The 24708-nt window shown below is 48.5% G+C and overlaps 1 protein-coding gene across 4 annotated transcripts in view; it reads right to left on the bottom strand.

Annotated features, from left to right (window-relative positions):
• Positions 1 to 24708, bottom strand: part of PPP2R5D (protein phosphatase 2 regulatory subunit B'delta) — a 31028-nt gene that overhangs the window by 5044 nt on the left and 1276 nt on the right. For 2 of the 4 annotated variants that reach the window (XM_054822926.1, XM_054822927.1), the window contains exons 3-13: positions 17974 to 18175; positions 16608 to 16807; positions 16108 to 16218; positions 14195 to 14287; positions 13562 to 13692; positions 13099 to 13158; positions 12302 to 12410; positions 11380 to 11433; positions 8410 to 8580; positions 6228 to 6355; positions 4008 to 4109 (exon numbers count right to left, since the gene is read on the bottom strand). In XM_054822926.1, coding sequence (XP_054678901.1) covers positions 4008 to 4109; positions 6228 to 6355; positions 8410 to 8580; positions 11380 to 11433; positions 12302 to 12410; positions 13099 to 13158; positions 13562 to 13692; positions 14195 to 14287; positions 16108 to 16218; positions 16608 to 16807; positions 17974 to 18175 — 1361 coding nt within the window. Of the gene's footprint in view, positions 1 to 3319; positions 3553 to 4007; positions 4110 to 6227; positions 6356 to 8409; positions 8581 to 11379; positions 11434 to 12301; positions 12411 to 13098; positions 13159 to 13561; positions 13693 to 14194; positions 14288 to 16107; positions 16219 to 16607; positions 16808 to 17973; positions 18176 to 24708 lie in introns of those variants that run through there. The other 2 variants (XM_054822929.1, XM_054822928.1) reach the window with 2 other exon arrangements.

The raw sequence follows: 24708 nt of genomic DNA, 5'->3' as shown, positions 1-24708 counted from the left end.
TGGAAATGTAGACCAGTATGTCTGTCTACAGAGTCCCTCACATCATGAAGGCCACTGCCCCTCCAAAGCAATGTCTACTTTGCTGGTATCATGTCTACCACCATGCTATGTAAGGGTGTAACAAAGCTCATTTTGTTGGGCTGGAGTACATCACATTACTGGTCTGGTACACAAGAGCCAAGGGCACTCATCCAGTCATTCTGCTCCATGCACCTCTAGCACCAGTTCTTTCCTTTCAGATCACCAAAGCAGTCTGAATAGCATCAGGGAAGCCCTCCATTCCTCATCGCACTTTGAGATCCACCAGTTCATCCATCATGTGCTTAGCTGATATTGCAAAAGACCACAATGCAAAGAGAATACCCGGTCTGACAAAGAGCAGTGCTTCTAAAAATTTAAAGGCTTTACACCTGTGATCACTCTTTTCAGCCAAACAAGTATTTCCAAAGAATGAAACACAGTTTGATCTTTGTTTTAATGCCACATTGACTTAACTGTAGTTTTACAGCTGTCCAACATCCCTCTATAGGGGAAGCTCCCTCCCAATCTCATCAATCAGCCTGGCTTTACCTCCTACACTAGGACATTTCCATTGCAGTTTATCTGAAAGTGTCACTCATCCATGTGAGTCTATGAGAACCCTACCTTTCTAAACAGCAATGCCTCACAGGACAGCACTGAGTCTACGGGAGCAGCACCCCCAGCCCTGCTTTCTAGGTGATGTGCACCTCATCAACACCCTTCATTCCTGACTCCATTACGACCAGTATGAGAAAGCCACTGACAGGACATTTGGAAAAGAAGAGCTATATTGGGAGGTATCTTCTCCTCCTGCTGCTTTGGCCTATGCAGAAGGAGACAAGGTACCGGCTACCAGAGAGATGTCAGATGTCAGGGTGGCCCCACTTCTTGAACGGCAGTGTTCAAAGCCATTGTACTTTTACAGAACGGCACGTTCAGGACAAGACACTATCTATCTGCCACAGCCTCCCCACTGTTTTCTGAAGGGTCCTGATAATTCAAACAGCTTCAAGATGCCTGGGGAGATTAGTAAGGCACAGTCAGTCCATCTGCACTGAACAGTAGAGAGCCTCCCTGCATGTCTCAGGGAGAGTCTGTCCCTCCATCACCAGCCTTGGCTGCAGCTGCACAGCCAGGGGTGCAGCAGTGACAGGCCTGAGCTGGCATGTCACTTGTAGGCATGGTAACTAAAGATATGGCTAAGCCTTTTCTGAGCAGGCCTCTCAACATCTGGTTGCAGCCCAATTGTGTACCTACAAGCTCTCTCCTTTTCACTGTTTCACATTTACTGGCTTTGTTCACATGTGCGATCCTTCCCACACGTGCTATTTTCTAGTTCATAGCACAAGGGCTCTAGCAGCTCATTGGGAAAACACTTTGTAGGTCTCTCTTCCTTTTTCTGTCTACGCTGAAGAAGCCTCAGCATTTCAAACTTGTCAGTCTCACTGAGTAAGGTCGAGGTCCTGTGGAAAAAGCAAGGCATCACACAGATAAAGGTCAAGCTTGCATTACAGTGATCCAGCCAGCATTCCCACAGGCAGCCTTCGGCACACTGCTTTACTCCGGAGGCACTCGACATCACAGACTCACTGGTTTTTATTAGAAAAAAACAGTACTATTGCTATTCATTTTAAGCCTCTGTGTTTGAAAAGAAAATGGGAATTGACTGCAATGCCATATTACTGTTCACCGACAGGCATGGTCTGCAGTCAGCTCTGCCAGGGAGGCAGCAGCAATGAGCTGTGGATGCAGCATATCTTCTCCACTGGAAGGGAGGCAACGGGACCTGCTGCCCAGAACAGGTCACAGCATTCTGCAGAAAGAACAACAGGGAGGGGACGTGCAGGAATGGCACCCCAAACTCCAAGGCAGACTCTTCAGCCTTGTTCCACTGGGGAGATACCACTAACAGCACTTTCTCCTGCCTGTGAAACATGCTTTTTCTAACCCTGTTCATTCCAGCAACGGCTTATTCTATTACACTTCAGAACATGCAGCCACAGAGTTAAGTGCACACAGATTTGCTTATATTTCTCGGATATTTTAAAGACATGGAGGGAAAAGATAACATTTTCACAATGGACTTAAGCAAAGAACTCAGGCATACTGCTCTAGTAAACCCAGGCTTCTAATCCATCTTCCCAAGTGCATGCTCTCTTCCCCTACCATTGTTCTACATCCTGTCCAGTTCCAGGCCCCTTGCCCAACAAATCCCCATCTCCTCTTCTCCTCCTCTAATTTCTTCCCTTTACCTATCCCATTCCTACTATCCATTGACATTAAGACTAACACTACCTCCACCACCCCAACCCAACTCTTCACTGTACCTCTGCTCAAAGTCTGTACCTCCTTTCTATCCTCTGTGCCCAGACAAGCTGCTCTTCCCCCACCAGCCTGCTGTCCTACTCCATTCCCTTCTGCCACTGATTTCCCTTTCTAGTTGTTTCCCAGCCTGTCCCTACAGACCTTTCACAACATTCCCTCCCAACTCTAGCATCCCTTCAGAGGGGGACCTTTTCACACTTGTCAAGCCAGGAGCAGCTGCTAATGCTGTACTAGTGACAGCAGAGTTGAGCGTTCTTGTTTTCGCCCTCCTTAGCTGGGTCCCTGTGGCAGGGAAATCCCACTTAGCTGAGGAATTGCATCATGCTTACTGTAGGTAAACTCATCTCAGATTCAGCTGCTAAATGACATTTTTACATCCCGCCCACTAAGCTTTCCATTGACATTTTACCAAATTTGGTTATCTAGGAGAGCAAAAGGTATATCCTTGATAAAAACCCAACACAAGGTTTTCTGAAGCATAATTAGGTAGAGAGGCACTAGAGGAAAAAAAATCATCTTAACATGAGCAGAAAACAGTGCAGCTCTACCCATCCATTTCTTGGACAGCTCTGAGCTGCTTTGTTGACCTTTTCCAGAACAATCCTCCATCAGCCACACACCAATGCTGGGAACAGTCACTCTCAGCATGGGTAGAAGCTAAACAGGTAGAAAAAGCTCCTGATGGAAACACAAAGTAGATCTCATAGTAAATGTGCTGTCACTGTGACTTAAAATATATGTGCAGACATCTGTGGGCTTCACAAATGCCCTAGAATGGAAAAAAAAAAAATCTTGCTTGCTCCCAATTTAGATGTTAACAAAACCTTAATTTCTCCATATGCAGGCTACCCATCCCCAAGCTCTGATTCATATCTCGACTTTGTTACTCACTGCTACTTCACAAAACAACTGAATGTATCCCAGAGCTCCCCACTGCCAGCAAGGGTTATTCTTGCTCTCCCCACCACCACTCTTGTGGCAGCTCTGGCTCATCCAGGAATGAGAAGCACTATTTCATGTCACTAAGTCAGCAGAAAACAGACTGGCAGGGGGGGACGACAGGCAGGAAAAGAAGTTTCCTTCTAACTTACTGAACTGAAAAAGTGGAGTTTTTTTCCTCTTTACAGCATCATGGCACAGGTACTTGCTCAGCTCAGATTTTATCCCCACCATTTGCTCTTTGAAATTCCAGGTATTATTCCATCTCTATTACTGGAAAATTGAAAGCATCCTGTGGCACGAAAGATGCATTATGCCCACTCCAGCAAAGCTCTTCAGAAAAGTCTTTCTAAAGCAGCAGGATTCCACTGGCATCACTACGACATACATGAACTAGTAAATATTTCCAAGGCAGAGCATAAGCGTCTCTGCAAAGCTGAGTATCCTCTACGTTACAATTTACTTCCTCATGACCCAGCAAACTCTGTCACTCTTTTCCAAGCTACCTGCTTCAGTAGAACTGAAAGGATTTTTATCAGGGCACACATTTTTCCTGTTCTCATACATACACATAGTTATTGCTGAGGAATCCTATTTTTTGACAAAATGATTTGCAACACCTTTCCATTTCCCCTCTGCCTACTGGCATCTACCATCTGTTTCTGTACCCCAAGGAGACTCCGGGATGAGCTCAAGTTACTTGGCAAGAACCTCTCACTCACTTCTGCTTCTCTGCCTTGTATTGCTGCGTGCAGTCATCAAAAAGCTTTTGGTTCATCTCCATGAACAACTTCAGTGCATTGTAGATCAGCCCATGGATTGTCCTGCAAGGAAATGAGGAAAGGAGAACAAGTCATGGTGGTACCCTCCAGGTTCTCAGTCCTGAGTTAGCACCCGCAGCACAGACAAGAGCTAACAGCAGCAGCAACTCATATACTACAGCAATGTGACAAAAGATTTTCACACAGTCCCAGCTCTTAGCGTGGGAAAACCCTCTCCACAAACACAGCAGAGATGATTGCACAGGGAGAAAGAGACGGAGAGGAAAGAGAAGACCACTGGAACAGGTCTGCTCTACTGTGGCCAGACTGAGTGCAAAAATATGCATTCACACATTTATTTTTTGTAGTTAGAAACTGGAAAGGAAGGATGCTAGGGACCTGCTCAGGGCTGTTCTCAAGGGGGCTTTACCTAACCTAGCTTTAGTGCCTCCCACAGTTCACCTCACATATACACAATTACTTTTTTGGGCTGCCCAGTATTCAGCCATGAGCTTTGTCACTGAGCTGCCCAAAACACAGGCATTCAGCAGCCCTGTAGAGAGGGGAACCAGCACAAAGAATACCACAGAAGAAAAGCTGACTTCTTGTCAGCGACTTATGGATAGGTTGCTCTGTGTGTGAGCTCCCTCTGGAGCTCTTCCCTTTGGAGACAAGGACTTCCCTTTGGAGACAAGGACTCTCCCAGGGAATAAAAACCAGTATTGAAGCTGACTTTGAAAAACCTGACCCAGAGGCCACGGCTGAGAGACTCATTACATTGAGCTCTGTGCCTCGCCAGCTCTACATACAGAATAAGGAAGAGAACTACAGCCCTGTTGGACTTATACAGGCTGTCTGACAGTGTTGGAGTAGACGAGCTATGGGAAGGAAGAGAAGAATCTGAGGTACTCAACCTGGCCTGAGAAGATGTGGCTAGTACTAAAACAAAGATAAGGAGAAATAACAGGAAAACACCTTCAAGGACTTCTGCATACCACTGGGAAGCAGACAAGAAGAAAAGACAGAAACAGCAGAATTGTGAATCTTGACTGGTGCAAGAAGGAAACAACTGGTGAAGGCTTTCAGACAAGAACATAAAGTCCTTTTCTGACCTCTACTCAGGAGAGCCAGTGACGCTGAGTGAGAGTGTCTGTGCGCATCTGTCTGCACGCACGCATGCATATATGCACACACATCATACGTGTGTGGGCATGCACAGACATGCCCGTTGGCACAGGCATGTGCCTGTTGGTGCACATGTGTGCGTACCTGGGTGTTTGTGTGCGTTCATGTCTGTGTGCCTGTGTCTACCCTAGTTTTTAGAGCACCCTTGACTGGTGGCTCAAATTCGTGCTTCCTGATACAATGAAGAGAAGGAAATAGTCAAACAGCAGACCAGTGGGGACTCTCTGCAAACAAGTTCCACCTCACAACCCTGTCTTTGCTACCACAATATACTTCTAAGCTCTGGACTCACCCAGCCTCCCCTGGATTAATTATCTGAATTGGGGAAGATGACTTTTTTTTTTGTGTATGTCCCTGTGGTTTTTACTGGAAGATTTTAGGATCTTGGCTGTGGACTAAGTATTTTTAGCTAATTCATTAAAAGGAAGTGAGTTTTACAACTTGAATTAACCAGGTAAGGAATCAACTGAAGAACCAGTCGGAAGAAAGGAAGTTGATGGGAGAACCATAAAAACAAACTAGTATCAAGGAATCAGACACAGAAGGCAATAATTTCACATGGGACATCTGCCTGGTTAGTTCTGCTTTCTCCATTCTTCCTGTACTCAAGGAGTCAGGCGCTGCATTGGCCAAGGCCTCTGGTCATGGAGAGCATATGGGTGATGATTAGCTAACAAGCAGCCAGAAGTCAGCTGGAAAACCTACTGCACACCTCCAAAAGACAGGCAGCATTAGTGACATGTAGGTATCAAATTCTGGGTAGACTCAATGGCCCCAAGGCGGGTCATTGCAGGTGCCTGGCCCCTCACAGAAGCAGGCCACTGTGGCCTGCTGTGGCACTTTTCCATGCTGATACTACTAACAACCCCTCTGGCTCAGCACCTGGTGTCACCGAGCACCACGCGTCATTGCACTGTAGCAGCATGGCCCAAGATTGCTAGTAGGTCAAGCAATCCTGCATGCACAGCAAGTGCCAGGGCATGCGGAAAGACCTACTTGTTCCAGTGACTCTTGGAGTTCTTGTAGAGCGCTGGAAACATGATCGGGAGAATTTTGGCTGCGTTATCGCTGATCAGGCTCATGATATATTCGTTGTTCCAATAGTACAGCGCTCGCTCTGCCACCTGCAGTGGGAGAGAAAGCCATCCTTGGAGAGGCTCCTTCCAGTAACACCTGTGGTGCACAGGGAAACTGTGCAGTGCTGAGACCAGAGCTTGCCACCACCCAGCCAAGGAGCAAATGCTTCCCCACAGCGCAGCCAGCAGTGCTGACCTTCGCCAACTTCTACAAGGCCATTCATCCCTGCTGCCCACCCTCCTTTCCCATAGCCTCTGCCAGACACTTCTCACTTTCCCGGGGAAAACCTCACATTCTTGACTAGGCAAGCCTACCGTTGACATACTGATGACTCCAACACCCTTTAAACAACGCTTGAGGACAGTAATGTCATCCACTCCAGGTCCCAGCTCAGACTAGCTCCAAGCCTCCTTTGTTTCCTCAGACTGTCTTCTGTAAAGCTCCATTCCTCCCTGGCCTTCCCCACAACAGAGTCTCTCTGGGCTTTGGAGCATGCTTCAGTCACCAGGCCCACAATTCATCCCTCTCATTTAGTAAGGATGAAAATATGGAAAATCTTGGGGCAGCCACCCTGCTTTAACAAGACAAACAAGTCTAACAAGTTTCCACATAGTGATAGATTCAACCTCATATTTAATGACAGATCTGGGCAATGCAGATCACCAGGCTAATTTCTGCATTTACCACTACCTTAAGAATGGCTGAAACTAGGAAGAGAGCATCCAGGCTCAGTTTTATATTTCAGATGGAGAAATCACTATATCCCCTTAAAGTATTGTTCCACATGAGTAAACAAAGTGAAACTCACCTCGTGTTCACTTACCTAGCTTTGGTTCCCAGCTATTAGGTCTTGTTAAGCCTTTTTCTGCTAGATTAACACACAATCCACTCAGAGAAAAACTCTCCCCCACCAAGGCATTCAGACTTACCAAGTCAATTCCTATTTTTGTTCTCACACAAGCTGCGGACACAGAGAGTGTTCAGCCTGACTGTACGGGACATCTTTGGGTTAATTTTCTTAGGCTGTGAAGTGTTTGCACCTTCTCCAGGTTTTTCAGTCTTGTTTTTCAAAGAGTTGGCAGCAGATGAGGGCTGCTATGAAGTACAGGATGCTTCTCCTCCAGCTTTTACCCTACTTTATTCAAGCTCCTTAGTTCCCTCCGCTAGCTTCTTCAACGCCCAAAGGTCATGTTAATCCTTTGGTTCCCATCACCACACCAGCAATCCACGTCCAGCTGGTTTCCATCAGGCTCCCCGAGTCCTTTCCAGGAAACAGTGATCTTTTACATACACACATGACCTAGACTGACCTCATTTTTGGCTTGTAAATGCATGACTTCATACCTCTCTGTACCAAAAGACAGACTGAAGCCAGTCTGCCTCACTGTGCAGTCACACTCACTCTGGGCGAGGGCTATGTCACTGACACCCCAGCCATACCTGGGTCAGCCATGTGTTTCACCAGCAAGCCATCTTCTTCCTGGGCACTCTTCATTGCAACCTAAACCAGTGAGCCAAGAACACCTGCTAGGAGCTACTAGCAGGTCCTACCACCCTGGACACGTTAAACCTTAAGACTACCAGCCACAGAGACTGTTTTAGCCTGGCACTACAGCCAGCTTCCCTTCAGTGGAAACAAGGAAGAAGCAGACTCTAGCACTTTTTCACTAAACCTTGCTCTTTACCACCTATGCCAGAATAATACAAAGTACCTTCTCTGCATACTCTCTCTTTGGCTGGCCTCCTTCCAATACTGCAGCCAGCTTGGTTTTACTGCAACAAGGTGACGCTGGATGGATCTCCTCTATGTTTGCTAGGCGGCAGAGCATCTCTGCCCCAACTCCAGCCTGCTGCAACACAGGGTGCTGAATGGCACAGTGCAGCAGGAAGGGCTCCACCAATCCGCTTTGTTTTCTCTTTGGATGAGCTTGCTCTGTGGTTGTGGTGAGGATTCTCACCACCTCCCACCTCAATACTCACCCTGGTCACACCTCCATGTGCCACTGATCCACAAAGCCAAGCCCAAAAGCTGTGGTGTCACCCTCATATGCCAGGTGGGTTACAAGCCAGTGCCCTATCCCCTCCCTGAGCTGCAACCCACCTGGAAGTGTGGGCTGGAGACACACTTGGCCAACTGCCTGAACAAGGGCTCCATAACTTTTACAAACTCGGATGGCTCAATCACGTCCAGGATCTCCTCCAGCTCATTTAAAAACATCACCTCCTTGGGACTGTGAGTTTTCGGCCAGAACTTCAGCAAGCCCACAATCACCTGAGTGGGGAGGGTACAGAGACAGTGTTAGATGCTGAAAGTTAACACTAGCTGTGAAATAAATTTTTAAGGGTCTGGTCACAACAGCAGAGGGGAAGAAGTAATATAGGAGACTTTCTCAGAAAGACAGGGTGGGTTACTAAGGAAGAAAGAAGAGAAAAGCCCAAACTCTGCCAAGTTACACAAAAGACAGCAGCACTGCCCAGGCTGCCATGATTCGGTATTACAAGCACAAAGCTTAGAACCACCTTTTTCCCCCAAACACAGCTTAACACGAAAGGTTCAAACCAGAGTGGGCAACAGCTGGCAGATGGTGCAGAGCAACCACGGAAGATCAACTAATAAAATTAGAGATGCTATGGAGAAGGTCACTGAGGAATCATTATTCAATACAGAGCTTGAGCACTGGGGAGCACCCAATAAATAATGCAATGGATGGGTCTGGGACAAGGAAAAGGAAGTACCATTTCACACAAAAGTAACTGGACCATGGAGCTCTTTCTTGCAAGACTTTCTGGAGACTCAAAGTCCAAACAGACTCCAGAAGGGAGTAGACAAGTTTATGGAGGTTACACTTACTGGTGATAATTAAATATGACAATGACAATGCAACTTCTGGCTGAGGAAACTATTGCTTACAAGATACTGGAAGAATAGACTAGGGGAAGGACTATATCCTACTTGATTTTAGTTATTTATTTATAAAATTGCTTCCTTTCCTACCCATCTGCTTCTAGACATGGTCAAAGGCAGGATCCAAGATCCTGCAGACCTTCACTCTGTTGGAGCCACTGGTATGGCATTTACAGAAGTGCTAACTCTGCGGACACTAGACTCGCACACAACTGGTGGTAGGAGCTGCTCTTTCAAACTATGTACTTCAGCAACCTGATCCTGAAGCCAGCACGCAAGAGGAAGTTCACAGCAGTGGAGGGACAAAAGTGGGCAATGCGACAGCATGATTAGAAACATTATGTTTCCACCAACTCAATGCTTGAGAAGCCAACAGTTTGGTATCCTCAGTGTTTGCCATTACTCAGGTCTGCCATTCAAGCAAGAGTTAGCTTCAGTGACTCACATGTAATTTCTCCTACAGCTAAGGCGGTGCAAGGTGTGTCGAGTCTGTCTTTGCTATTACTGAGCACATCTGAGGCCTTGCTCACCTGGCAGTCATTCAGACTGCTGTTAACGCAAGAGCGACCACGTCAAGCCTTGCTGAGCAAGCTTCTGGGAGGCCCACTCTAAGCGAGTGTGAACCTAGTAAGTGATCTGGCCTCCTTCCAGCACTGGTGGCAACATCTCCTAGTGCATTCAGAGCCTCGCTGATGCACAAGCCCTGTAATTTCTTCAAGACTTCAATAACCCCAGTCATCTCAGGACTCTATTCAAAACATTCACAAGCTGTATGCTGGAACAGGACACAATCTGTGGCAATACAGCATTGGTACATCTGAGACCCAACACAACACTCACTGAAGGTAATGAAATTGGGTCATCCCACTGCTTTCCGAAGTACCAAACCAGACCTGGGTCTCTAATCCAGAGGCCGCTAACCCATTACCCAGGAAGCAGTGATGAGCTATGGAGCTTTACTACTTGAAGAAGCTGCAAAATGAATCCTGGAAATACTGACAGATTTCTATTTCTCTCTTCTCCCTCGCCCTACAGTAAGTGCTTTGGCAGGAGGCTGTTGGGCTGGACGTCAGCCACAGGAAGTACTCAGCATGATCAGGAAGCTACTTTACACAGTTTGTTTCAGAGCAGGCTTTTGGAACACAGGAAATGGAGGACCCACATTTAAAGGAAAAGCTGGGAGGTCTGCTTCAGCACTGCTGGTGTCAGAGCTGAGGAGCCAGAAAGCTGACAACAGCTGACCAGCTTCCACTGAGCACAGTCTGGCTCACCACAAACGTACACATCTCAGTCAGAGAACAGAACGACCTCAGCTAGCGTTATTCATTAAAATGCTCACACTTTCTGGTGCTCCCTGCTACAGTGACACAAGCACGCGTTCTTCGGCCATCTGCTGTTTTGAGGCTGTGAAGCTCAGCTCTGTAGAAGACATTTCCTGGCTTGCAGTGGGTGGAAAACACTTGTCTCCTGCTTGCACCCTCTGCCAAGCCGGCATACAGCCTGGTTAACACTGCAGGTCTGCGCAGCCACTATCTGGAAAACGCAAGTTCCCCATCTACACTGCTCACACATTTTAGAACCTGCTTTTTTGCAGCACTACATCCTGAAGGCAAATGCCTCTACAGTGTGACTTAACACTATGGAGGTAGCAAATTGATGCTAGAGCAGGAAGGAGAATACTTTCATCAAGGAACAGTGGCTAGCCTAAGTAGACCTTTGTGTCTCAGCTTCCTAACCTCATCCCCACAGCTTTTCAGCCAACTCCGGCAGTCTGGAGTGAACTCTTACTATTTCAAGGCCCCCATGAGCTCATGCTGGTTCCATCAGATATCAGATAGCCATGTGTTTCGTCTCTGCAGCATCTGTCACTAGCTGAAAGCTCTGCCCTGGAAGGACAGCTTGATACAGTGTTCCTTCTGCTACACCAAGATCCAAAGCACAAAGGAAGACTATAGCCCACCTTCCTGAAGCTTTCAGGAGAAAATGCTAAAGGCTTGCACATGAGCAGCACAGCCCCTTCTGCCCGCAGGGTACCAGGCAAACCCAGTAAGCAATCCAGGTGACTCCTAGCCTCTTTAACTTTGTTTCACCCTTGCTGTGCTCTAAGAAAGCTGTGAAGCTTTTTGGGACTTGACTGACACATAAAGGTTAAGCAAGGTTACTCACTGGCTCTGTCAAGCTGCTGTCTTTCTCCAAGAACTGTACAACACAGTATGCCAACTGTAGGAAAAAAACACAGCAAAATTAGAGTTTCTTAAAATGTACCTGAGATTAAAGTGCCACCATCACCCCAGGCTAGAAGTCACATTACACTCTCCACAGCATGTGTGACGAGCAGACAGTTGCAGTTCCAAAGGAATCCAGTTCTGTTAGCATGTGAAGGCTCTAAGACAAAGCAGGCACAGCCTGAGCTCAGGACATTCGTGCAGCATAAAGAATAAAACTTGAGCCACCTAGAGCAGTTTGCAGCTAATACATTCAAATGCAAGCACAGCTGCACACATGGGAAAGAACAAACCTATCACAAAGCCGTGCCCCATAAAAATAAGGCTGGGAGAACAGACATCGCTGCTCAGTATACTTTTTCACTTCCTAGCCTGAGTCCTGATCTCCTCTATGCTTCTATTATGTATTCTAAATTGCAAGAAATTAACCTCTGTACCAGCCTAGCAGCCCAGCACACTGATTTCTCTGCATATCTCAGTGGTGACTAACAGCTGACACACCACATGCGCAGGCTGATGACTGCAGCTCGGCATTTTACCTCTCTGATTTCAGCAGGGCCCCAATATTTCACAAACTTCCAGCACAGAAAGGCAAAGCAGGCCAGAGCATTAAGTCAGCAGGAAATGGCAGGATACACTCCTATCAGCCAGTGGCAAAAAGCACACACATATACATACAGGCCCAGGCACTGCAAGGCTGGGACAAATCACTGCAGTAAGGGACTAGTGCAGAGCCCAAAACATCCCACGGCAAGAACTTTGCACAATATAGCAATGCAGCCTGGTGAATAGCTATAAGCAAGCCTGAACAACGGCTCTTACAAGAATTACATTCTGCCCTGGGAACTTGAAGCATTTCTCACCTGCGGGTGGTAGACGCTGAGAGACTTCACCTTGTGCAGTGGTAACAAGACTCTGATGAGGAACATCTTGTGCTCTTCCTTCAGAGGCAAAGCAAACCCATTGATTATGCTGAGAAGAAACAAGAGTCTCGTTAACATCTTTACCCAGCAGACATACAGTATCTCACCTCAAAAGAATCAGTGGCTTGCCCTAGCTCTCATTAGTCACTTGAGAAAGTACCCACCAGAAGAAGCATGGGGTCCAACCTGCATACCATGCTCAGCCAGAGTGTTTCCTCAGCAGGCACGACAGAGGAACATCTCTGATGGGGCCTGAGCTCTGCTCTGTCCTGTGCTGGGCTGAGCCCCCACACACTTAAGCAGAACCTCTGGGGAAGGCCAGTATTGAGGCAGCCCCATCCTCAAGGCTCGTACTTTACAGGACAGGAGGATGGCGGCATAAGAGAGGGCTACAAACAGAAGGGCTGCTGAAGCCATGAAGAAGGCTGCCTACTGCTAAGGCTTCTCAGGGCTGTGAGGAACTCTTCTCTTTTACTGCCTGCTGAGGCAAGACACCAAGTGTGACTGGACTCAAATGCAAAACAACAGGAGACAAGTCTGGGGAAGAGAAGGCTACCACTGCATTTATCGGCAGGCTGGAGAGTACTTTCACTGTGCACTTTGTCAGACTGAGATCCTCTGAAAGAGGTGGCTTCTGCAAGAACCGCCGAAGGAAGGCACTGCCAGCTCACGCAGCACACCAGGCTGGGAGGCCTCACTAACTATGGGCCCTCTGGGACTTCCAAAAGTGCCCTTACCTTCCCAGGATCTCCAGCAGCTCTGCAATCCCATTGTGGTGCTCTGTTTCATAGATGAACCTAAAGGGAAGAGAAAAATGAGAGGTCATTGCCAAACTCTGGATACAGTTTGGTGAACAAAATGAAGGAAAAACACTGGAGATGGCTAGTTTCATAGCAAATAACAGAACTCCAAGACAACAGGGCAAGGTGTAAGAGACAGAAGCAAATAAATTCACGGCCCCCAGATCAGCTAAAGCTCACAGGTCACAACATTTGCTATGTGCGCTGAAGACAGCACTATCCCATCCTCATTGCTCTTAAGCACAAGTGAATGCTATCCCTACCGAAGTAGTCTGACATAACTGAGTCACTTAGCTAATCACAGTCTGGATCAGAGAGAATCACAGCCTAGTGCCCCAAATTCATCTCAGTGGATTGTCCCACTCACTCAGTAGACCAGTGGCACTAAGAAACATCTCACCTGTAAAATATATTGTTGATCTGCCGCCTCACATATGCTCGCAGACCAAGGAACTTCCCATAGATCCTGTGCAGAATAGTCTTTAGGAAGTCTCGTTCTCTGGGGTCTTCACTGTCAAAGAGATCCAGCAGCTGCGGGGAGAGAAATTTGGTCAGCATCTGCATACTGCCTGTCTGGACAAAGCTACCAGCAACAATGAGCACTGCTCCTGCTCGGTAAAAGTGGCTCTTTTAGCTCAGTGATGCCTTCGGCACCCTGAGCACAGTCGTCACTTCCCTGAAACATGCAGCCTCCTAGTCACAAGCTGGAGCCATCAGCACTTTTTGTCTTCAAAAGTACAGTGATGGCCTGCATGCTCTACAAAGCTGCATGTACCCAGACTTCCCCTGTACCCAGTGCCCCTCTCCACCTCTACATTGAGTGATGAGTTCCAGGGACTACAGCTCGCGTACACTCTTACCCTGCACAGAGAATTCTGGCTGCTCATTCAAGACTAGACAAAGGAAAAATAGAAAGCCCACATCATTGAGCACCTGCTGACAAAGCTGGACTGTTTGCATAAACCCTTCACCAAAATCTGCTGCATGTCCTTCATAAAGGTGGTACACAGTTGCAGGGGCAACGATTACTTACAGATAGTACAAACTTCTGGTCAATGTATTTCTTGGCTACGTTTGGTTGAAAGTCAGGCGATTCCAGGAACCGGAGGAAGAACTCATACACCAGCTATGGGGGGAGAAGGAGAGATCACTTAGAAATCCCCAATGTTCTCTCACTGGTGTTTACTTCAGATTTTAAATGTTTTCCTTCTCCTTAAGGATTTGGGGAAAGGCTGGGAAGCTTAAATGTGAGCAGAGAAAACACAGAAACCTGTGTTTCCGCACCCAGTGGGATCAACTCAGCTGCCTTTGCTCTGATGGGCAGCGGGCCAGTGGCACATAACTGCCCCAAGTCTGCATGAGATCTCATCACCTCAGGTCCCACCAAAGACAATGGCCACCTACTCAGATGAAGACACTAGGCCTGGGAAACGCTTTTCCCATGTTCTACAGAGTACAGAAACCTCCAGAGGAGATGGCAAAGGCTCAGGCTTCATTGGAAGCCCTTGAGACACACCAGGGAAGAACAGAAAAGCTGAAAAATTAAATGGACCCCAGCAAAACACATTGTGTCCTCTGCCTCCTGGGGACTGACTCCAGATTGGCTTGGTCCTGCTAAGCCATGGGAGCTGCATGCTGTGTCCTACTTAGACAACAAAGAGCAGCTTGCTTTAAGAAGGCTATCAGCACTGAAAGAGCAACTTCTGGTCCTGCTGTCCTCCTAGAGGGACGAGTCCATTCCAGGGCCGACCCTGCCTAGTGCTTTTGAGAGGCCTCTAGGCCACACAAGATCGCTGCATCCCAAAGGCCTGACTCTGGCGTTGAAGGAGCTATGGAGCCACCCATCCATGGGTAGGGCCCAGCTGCCAAGGACAGCAGCACAGAAAAAACCTGAGATGATGACCAAGAAACTCAGCACACACTTGCCACAAACCCATGCTGGCTGCTGCTGATTTCACTCTGAGAAAGAAATGCTTCCTAGCATTCATAGCACTCTGGCGCTGAGGACACGCCATTTCTGTCGATGCTTACATCCCTATGTCAACTGCAGCAGTGAGAAGTGATTAACCACTGCTGCAGAACTGCACCTTATTTCCTCTCTGTATTTTCTGCTTCATTTTGCTGTGCCTGGCTCTTGTTCTGCCTCTGTCTGCTTGACAACACATCTCTGTGCAAGTGCCTGGGGAGACCCCTACAAGCTTTACCTCCTGACTTCCACTGCTGAGCTCTGCTAAACCATGCCCACTGTTGCTTTCATAATCCTTTTCACTTAGTTTGTCTTAAAGCCTATTTCCCCGGACACAGAGCCTAATGCAAATATCCTTGGCTCCTTTCCCCTCTTCCTCCCCTCCAGTTTCCTATCTTTTCTGGTAAAAGTTTGCTCCCAGTTAACGCAACTGAATTACAGCCAGCATACAGGAGATACATTAGCAGGTGCCAGAACAGGCTTTGCTTTGGCACCAAACAGTTCTCTTCCTCCACGTGCCTCCCAGGGAGCCAGCCAAGGAGAGGAGTGCTGAAGCAGACACGGGTGTTGTCTCCAACGCTGCTGAAGCCCAGAGGATGAGGGCTCTTGAGTCTTCGGGAGGGACATTAACACTGCTGGGAATTGCTTCTTATATAGGCAATACGGCACAACTCCCTCACTCCCAGTAAAGTGTTCACTCCCAGCCTACCTCAGGGCCATGTGGGACTACAGCCATCTGCAGGTGAATGCTGCATACAGCTGTCAGCCTGTTTCCAGGACACCCCTGCTGCTTGCATTGCCTACAAGCCACCTCTGACCCACGGGTGGCAGGCCTGGTCCCTCCCCATCCCCACACCGATAACCCTCACAGCCTGGGGAAGCAGCAGGGCTGGCAGGCTCCAGCACTACATGGACTCTTGACTTCCTGGAGATAAATTCACCAGATCTATATCGGCACACCCACTCCTCCTCCTCCTCACCTGAAGGTGCGGCCAGGCAGCCTCTAATGTAGGCTCATCTTCCTCAGGGTCAAACTCCGCGCCTGTAGGATTGGATGATGGCGGGAGTGTCCGGAAGAGGTTCACTGAAAACTGAGGTGAGTGAAAAGGTGTATGAATGACATCCCTGCACCTCACGATGGTCCTCCCCATAGCAAATCCTTCACTGCAGAGCAACACATTGTGATTTGCCATAGCTGTGCCCACAAACAGATCCCTCCCAAGAGGCTGTAGGGTTACAGTCTGCATATGAACTCCACAAGTGCAGTCTGTGCCGGAGACAAGAGCTTCCACCTCTCCCTACACCAGGCACTGTCACGCCCCCCACCTTCTTTTCTTTCTAGGGGTGGGCATGTAATAAGGAAGGGGTAGGACTGGGGTCACACTCCTCTCTGACAAATCCCTATCCCCTCCTCCCCTCCATGCTTCTGAACAGTCCCTATTTCTTTGGCACACAAGCACGTACTGGCCCCATGCCCTACCATGATAACAGCTTCAGGATAGATGGCCTCAGTGACAACATCACGGTTGTGTGTGATGTATTCCACCATCTCGTTGAGACCTGCTCGCTTCACCTCCTTGAACTTCAGGTCACTGAGAGGGTCAGAGATGAAGTCAAAAAGCACACAGCACTGCCGCAGCTTCTGGATGAAAAGCTCTTCTCGTTCGTGTGGAGGAGCATCTGTCAGAGAAAACAGGGATGTCTGTCCTTGGAGATAGGCAGAACATCCTCCTGGTTTGCCCAGGTATCAGTGTGGCTTGCTCCCTGTCCTGCATTCCCCCTCCCCTGTCACAGTCCCCCTTGAGCTGGTGGGAGAAGAGGGAGAGGCAGTGCTATCCCCACTACGAAGATGGGGCAGTGGAGGCAGAGGGATTGCAAGGCCTCTGGAGCAACCATCCCATAAGGAGATTTCAAACATGGTAGTGGTTTCTGATCTGATAAGCACTGATCCCTTCCCAGCACAAGGTACGCTGGAAAAGGAACTCACTTGACTAGCTCCCATCACAGATCAGTGATGCCCATGCTCTGTACCCCACAGTTGCAGAGAGAGCTGGGCAGAGCACACTGTAGGCTAACCCTCCTCCCAGAGAGCAGTCCAGAAGAGAGGCACCAAGCTGGCAGAGGTCCTGTATTAACAGCATTCTCTTTTTGATATGTTGCCACTGGAAACCATGCACTGCTAAGGTCAATCAGGCAAACTCACCTCTTGCCTGCAGAACGGCTGCTGAGCTGCAAGGCAGTCGCCCTTCCTAAAAGGACTGCCTGTTTCTGTGAGCAATGTCAGCAATGGGTCTGGCTGAGTGACTGCTGAAAATGCTTTCTCCTTATCCACACTTAAGTCATGTTTAATTGCACCATTATGTAGACTAACTGCTAATGCAGAGTAATTGCCCTAATGTGGACAGGTTCAATAGCACTACCATAATTTGCAATGGAAACACAAGGAGGAGGCGGCCTGGTCGTCTCCCAAGGAACGGGTGGCTGTAGCAACCAAGAGCAGTCTGCACCAAGGTCTCTGCATTCACCACCTTCCTGCACAACCTGCTGAAGAATCTGAGGCGATCCGAAGTACATATAAGCATGAGGGTTTAAATCAGTTCAAATGGAAAGGTAAGTACTGAAGTTCGCATTGAGTATCCTCCTTTTCTTTTAGGCTATCCATCAATTCTCAACCTGCTGCCAAGCCAAGCACCTTTCCCAGAGCCATCCCTGCTGCACTGCCAGCAGGAGGTTAGCAGGACACTGCCAGGGTCACTTTGGGAAGAGACTTTACACCACCATACTCTGCCTGGAGAAGGTGCAGCTTGTCACGCAAGTTGTTCCCCCCCACCCCACAGCTTCTTTACCTTTAAGGGCTGGGAGCTTTTGCAGTTCCCGGTTTTTGCTCAGATTGAAGCGAGAAGAGCTGTGCCGGCGCTCCTTCTTCACAATCTGGGGTCCCCCTGAGTACTTAATCTTATTCAGCTGGGTTGGTGGGGGAGCGCTGTTACTGGGCCGCTTATTTGAAGGTGGCTGCTGCTGCGGTGGCTGCTGCTGAGGCTGCTGGGCCTGATGAGTGAGAAAAGAGTAAAACAACTCATAAGCTGTTACCTGCAAGCCTCACAAGCAATCAGATACCATGAGCATCTTCTTGGACTGAAGAAACTGGGCACGTTTTTCACTGTTGCACTTGCAATTCAGTGCATCTCACCCACTCCTGCAGGGCTCTAGACCCACTGGTTGCATTTGCAGCATACCTGCAAAGTGAACATTAGTTTTACTCATATCTGTGAGGTACCACAAAGACACTGGAGCCTCTCGGCACACTGGGTACTAGGGATGTGGAAAGCAAAACCATGTATTGCAGCAAGTTACAGGAGTTTGTTGACACAAAAAAGCAGAAATAACAACTTTCCATGGTCCAAACAGAAGTCTCAGTGTGCTGCTGCCTCTTATTATAGCACTTTGTACAACAAGCTTTGAAAACTAGCAAGTTGCTTCCTTATCCTTGTGCAGGAAAAAGCAAAGCAGCATGTGGTACAGAGCAGACATGACAGCCCTGGAAAGACAATAGCAAAGACCACTAAAATCATTGCCGTATCCATAGACCAGGAGCTGCTAGTCTACAAACCACACAGGCCATACCCAAACCTTAGGTCCCAGGCTGTGGGCTCTCCCAACCCATCCTGGCTGCCCCTTCCATCTTCACCTTCTCTCAGCCTCACTGCTGTCAGGACTCCTCCTGTCGATTTGCTTTTTCCACACCACCCCTTTTAGCCACACAAACTCTTTGCCTGCACTTTCCTCCAGCAGACATCCTCTCCACTTCATGCTTGTTAAACAGCATTTACAGAGGCGCTTTCTTAATTTTAGCAGGTGACCAGAAACTCAAGCTAGTGTTTGCTCAGCTCAGCTCCATTCTGACCTTGCTGAAGCTCTGCTGGTTCAAGTCCCACTTGGGCCATAATGGCTCAATAAGTGACCCTTTAACACCACACTGACCCATGGAAAACATAATATGGAAGAGGGCAACATCCCGCCAGCAAGCCTATAGCAGAGGGCTCAGCTGGAGACAGCACTCAGCTACGCTGGCTCTGCTGCATGAGCCCAGCAACAGTCCCTTCCTCAGCTCTGCCACCTCCTTCCTGCTGGCACATGAAGCCAAGGAGCTCCAGGGTGAAGCTCTTTAGGACGCAACAGGGATAGCACAATGGATGGGGAGCAGAGGTGGGTGAAATCCTTGGACATCACCCCTTTCGTCCCCCACAAACGCCCAGCTGCCACATACAGCGCAGTGGAACAAACACACACCTCTCCTGAACACCGGCTGGCAGGATGCTGAGGGAAAGCACCAACAATGCAGAAGCTCATCAAAGCTCTCCTCCAAATGAGATATGGCCAGTCTCTTCCTGCAAGGAGCAGCTGAGCTGCAGCTTTCCCTGCACAGCTTTACCCTGAACTGAGTCCTGATGACTTCCAAAGAGGTGCAGCACAGTGCAACAGTTACGGCACCTACAGCACGTGGGGAGGCAGCAAGGTAGGAATAGGGAAAGCTGCCTGCAAGGAGACACTGCTGTACAGATTAGGATCTGTAAAGTAAGTGCAAAGACTGCCTGTGAAAAACAGCGCCAAGTATGAAACACCAATTGTTTTGTCAAGCCGTTACTTTGAACCAGAAATATTTTGGTTCTGGGCTGGCTCTGCTTGAACGAAATCTTAAGTGGTTCTGTTTCAAGCTCAGGTCCAAGCCAAGGTGCGGGGGAGACAACGAGATATGAACTCTCTTCACTTTAGATTTGATCTCGTTCCTTTTATGGAGCAGCATTGTCCTACGATGAGGAGGGACCAAGATGAGCTTGTGATGAAAACAACTGTGTCTGCCTCTGCCAGACAAAGCAGGCTCAGACTACAACTTCGAGGCAACTTATCCTGAACAGTGGTCTCAGTTAAGTCAGGCTGACAACCCTCCAAGGGTGAGGAGTTCATTCCTCACCCTGAATATTTGGGTATCAGGGCACCATGAGTCACTCAGATGTTGTCCAGATGCTTTTGGGAAGGCCAGTCCTCTACTCTGCATCACTCTCCTTCCACAGGGAGGAAGGGCAAAATCTGAATGTTGAGCCAGTGTGGAGGAAAGATGGTACAGAGAAACAAAAGATGCATCGCTGGCCTCAGGTAGCACTGAGGGAAGCAGGACACATGGGCCCTCCTAGCTGACAGGACATGCCTGTGCACTCCCCACCCACCCAGAAATGCCACAGGCAAATGTTCTAAGCATGGTGTGTGTACCGCATGCTAACAGGCTGCGGCCACACTGCCTTCATCAGGGGTGTGGAAAAATCCTTGCCGCCAGCTTCTACAGTCTTCAACAGCTGGCACAAACACAGCTTCAGGTTTACCTGCTAGTTATTTAAGAAATAAATGCAAAAATCACACAGCTGAGTTTGCTAGAGAAAATCAGATGATGGGGGAGGTCAGATATACTCTTATGCTGCAGCGCTCAGAGGGTTTTAGGATGGATTGCTTCTATATGGACTTTCTGACATCAAGCTGAATACTTGCTTTCAGGAGGTGCTTCCTATGGCAGGTCTGCTGTCCTGCCTTCAACCTTGGCCACATGAATCAGAAGAGGCTTGTTTTAAGTATCCTAAACACTTTCTTCACTGAAGTTTCCATCCCTGAAAACACAGCAGACTGCTACACCAGAAAGCTTTTATCTTAATGCACAGGTATCAACCTCACAGACTGTTTCCCCAACATCAACACCAGCTGACCGTTACATGGCTGCAGGCACATATCTACCTGACCAGGCTCAGCCCCTTCCTGACAGGCGGGGCTCACACCACCACGGCAAAGCCGGCTACTTGGGAGATGCTGTTTGCCAGCGGATGTTACGCTGCACGTGCTGAAGCGACTGGAGAACAGCACAAAGCTGTTCGCCCAAGCACGGTGCGGCAGCCCCACCTTTCCCGCTGCGGTGGAGCAGCTACTCATACCAACAGGACGGGCCAGCCCCAATTGCAACCACATTCGAACTCCCCCAAGCACAGGCTCCCTGGCTTCATAGCACTTCCTCCCCACTGGTTCCCACCACCTCTCCTCTTTGCTAGGAACTTGCCTGCACAAGTCAATGAGCCCCAGGCCTCTGGGCTTGCTCTGTGCCACTTCTCTTCACCCCGGGCTCCCAAGGGACAGAGACCCTCTTCCCCAGGCCACCCTGAGCTGTGCCAGCTTCCTCTCTGCTCTCCTACCCATGCATGACCTCACCTCTGCAGGCATTCCTACCGCAGCTGGGTGCATCACCACTCGGAAAGCCCTTCTGCCTCACTGGTCCCTTGAGCATCCCCTGCTTGCTAAGCTTCTCAGCCCAGATCTGCTCTCAGCTCCTCCTCCTCAGATGACTCTTCCCTTCCCATCCCTCAAGTCAGTACCTGCTTTCTTTGTCTGCTGTTACACAGCCTCCCTATTAAAATCAAGCTCTCTGCCTCAGAAGTAACATCAACACACTGTAACGCCTGTCTCTGAATAATGAACTCCAGGTACTGCAGTAACAAGCCCCATGGAGATATCTGCAAAACACGTAATACAGCAGCTCAGTGAAAAGGAGCACCCTCTCCCAGAGCTGCAAATCTCATCAGCGAGGCTCCAAGCTGCCCTTGAGGCTGCAGAGCAACCCCTCTCTCCTCTTTACTGCTGCTGCTAATCCCTGCTCCCACTTCCAGGTCATTAACTCTCTTCCCCACCCAGCTGCCTCTCCCAGTCTTTCTGGCCAGGAGGAGTAACTCTTTCTCATCCTCTCATTCAACGCTGCCCTGGTCTCTGATATTATTTCTTTTTTCTCCTTAAATAGCCATGCAGAAATTCTCTCCATTCATATCTTCATCATGTTCCAGAGGGAATGAACTAAACAAACCTTTTATTTCCCACTCTCTCTCTTGTGTTTTCCTCCACTGCTCCCATCTCTTCCTGAGCAAAGCCCCCAAAGCCAGGGGCTGGCCAAGCTCTGCTGGCTCTTCACCTCAGATAGCTTCACCCTAAGATGGGCATCTAAAAGAGCACTGCACTACCCCTGTACTTACAAGGGAACTCAAACACTTGCCTTCCCTTGTGGGGATGCGTCTGCTTTTGAACATATCTGCCCTTCCAGATCAGCTCCACTAAAAGCTCCTTCACTGCAGAGAACAAAGCACTATGCTTAAGGGTTTCTGGACTGACTCCTACCCTCTTCATCTCCCTCCACATAGATCCCCAGAGGAGGTCCTCATCCACTGCACTTGCTCTGATCTGTCAAACCAGAGCTGCTCTTCAACAAGCTTTACTCATTCCACCAGCCAGACAACTTGTCTGCAAAACAAGTCACAACTTTCTGGTACCAGGATAAATTAGGGCTGAGTCCTCCCCTGCTCCTTGGAGCATGGTGCGAGAGAGGAAAGCGCATACTGGAAGAGGGCTGCCTAAATGCTGCTCTCCTGCTGCAAGCCCATTAAGCATCTATTGAATTATGAAAGAAAATTCTCTTTGGTCCACACAACTTTCACCTTAGAGAAGGCAACCAGCCAACCACAACTCCATGGAGGAATTTACAGGGCACAGAATTCTCACAATGGCAGCAGAGGCATCCAGGTGGCATCCAGGCGAGGCTCAGCCCATCAACCCCACCAGGCAATACCACTCCTGGTGGATCACGAGTCAAACCACCTCCTGCTTCTGACACAAGGAAGGAGACTCACTCCCAGCATACGTTACCTAATTCCTTGTGGTCCCCCAATGTGAAAGTCAAAATACCTTTCTGTGCTTCCTGAAGAGCAGGAAAATCGCATTCAGACTGGTATACATTTCTTCTTATCAAGCAAAGAGCTCTCTTCCATTCTGCAGCAGAGCAGTCCGGAGACAGGAAAGCACCAAGAGAGAACAAACTTCACTGCAAACTCAACAGGGAAAGGGAGAGGAGACCTGTGGCAGTGCACACTGCAGAGGTGTCTCCTTTCTGCTCTGCTCTCTGTTCCTAGGATCAAAGGAGACCCAGCCTTCCATCTTAAAAAAGGGCTGGATTTTGTTTGGAGTATGAGGAAGTGGCAGGGTATGTTTTGTGGGAGGGAAGGTTAGACATATGACTTCTAAGTTTCTTCTGCACCCAGGCAAAACCAGACATTACGTGCCATTTCAGGTCACAGAAGGAAGCTTGTAGCCTGCGCTATTCTTCCTTTCTTACTGCACCAGTAACCAGGAGAGCAGCGCCACAGCCCACTGCTGATTTGGATGGGGACATCAGAGTGCCCTGCTTTGATGGCTATTCGTCACCCTCGCATTGCGGACCGTGAACTCAGCAGACAAAGAGCGCCAAACAAATAAAAGGTAAGCCTGACCCTGTGATGCCAAGGCAGTTCTCTCACTTCCTCAGAGCTGGCAGATAGCTCTCCCAGCAAGCTGTTTTCAGCTGTATATACAAAATAAAATGGGCAGACACCAAGATTAGGATGGGATATAAAAAGAGGATCTACAAAACTGCTACCTGCTCCAAGGCAAACTAACTCAGCTTCTGATGCCTTGCTGGCCACATGGAAGGTTAGGCATGAGCACGGCTTGGACTCTGAAACCCAGTGGCTAGTAGTAGGGATATTTTCTGAGGCTCTGCAACACAGATCTATGCTTTGAATGAGATTCTAAAATAACCTTATTTTGACTACGACCATCCCACTGAACTAAAGATTTCTTCCAAGTCTTCATCAGCCTTACATATCTCCTATACCAAATCTTCCAAATTATGAGTGCAACGTGTTCCAGACAAGACTCGAGCACACAGGCTTCTACGGACACAGAAGTGGCACAGCTTGTTTGCCAAACTGCAGCATTAAAAAATAATACCAAACTACACACATATGCATGCTTCCTTGGACGCGTGTACAACGCTCTTCTGAGCCACATCCAAAAATCCACAACCACACTGAGTGCTGGACAAACTCAAGTTTACCAGAAAAGTTCCAGTTTACCCAAAGTTTTGCTAATTCTAAGCACAGCTTATCATATTATCGCGTTCTGCTGAGGCCATTCGAACGCATCTAGCTTGGCAACATCAAAATTGAGAGCGAAAGAGGCTCTGCGCAGCTGGGAATACAGACTGTGCCTTCCTGTGAGTAACGCTGTGTTCAGCAACAAGGCTGTTACACCACAGGAGTATCGTTTGATCTCTAGCAGTTTACCTCTATTCTTTCAGGTGTCCTATCCATTACTTCCTAATCTCACTACCCCAGAAAATACTTCAGAAGAACATATTCCTTTTCTATTCTTCTCACTACCCTCCTGCTCTGACAGAAGGTGACAACAGAGTTTATTGCACTTTGCTCTGAAGCAGCAAGGAAGCTGCTCCCGTCTGTCAGGCTTCCTCCTCGATAACCGTGGCTCTTCCCTCTCTGCAGCCAACTTTACCACGCTCTGCCCACCTCTGCGAGTGGCGCTCGCCGTCAGCTTTGTGCCAAATCTCTTTTTGCAGGGCTGTAGGGTATGAGACTCATCCTGTCTCCTCCATAGTCACTGTTCCCTTTGGGCCAACTTTCAAGGGGAACTAACTTCATCTTAACTTTAGTCTTTGCTACCGTCTTCTC

This window comes from Grus americana, chromosome 3 (assembly GCF_028858705.1).
Source record: "Grus americana isolate bGruAme1 chromosome 3, bGruAme1.mat, whole genome shotgun sequence".
Lineage (NCBI taxonomy): Eukaryota > Metazoa > Chordata > Aves > Gruiformes > Gruidae > Grus > Grus americana.
Note: the sequence above shows the minus strand (reverse complement) of the source record. Positions and strands in the feature narration are given on the sequence as shown.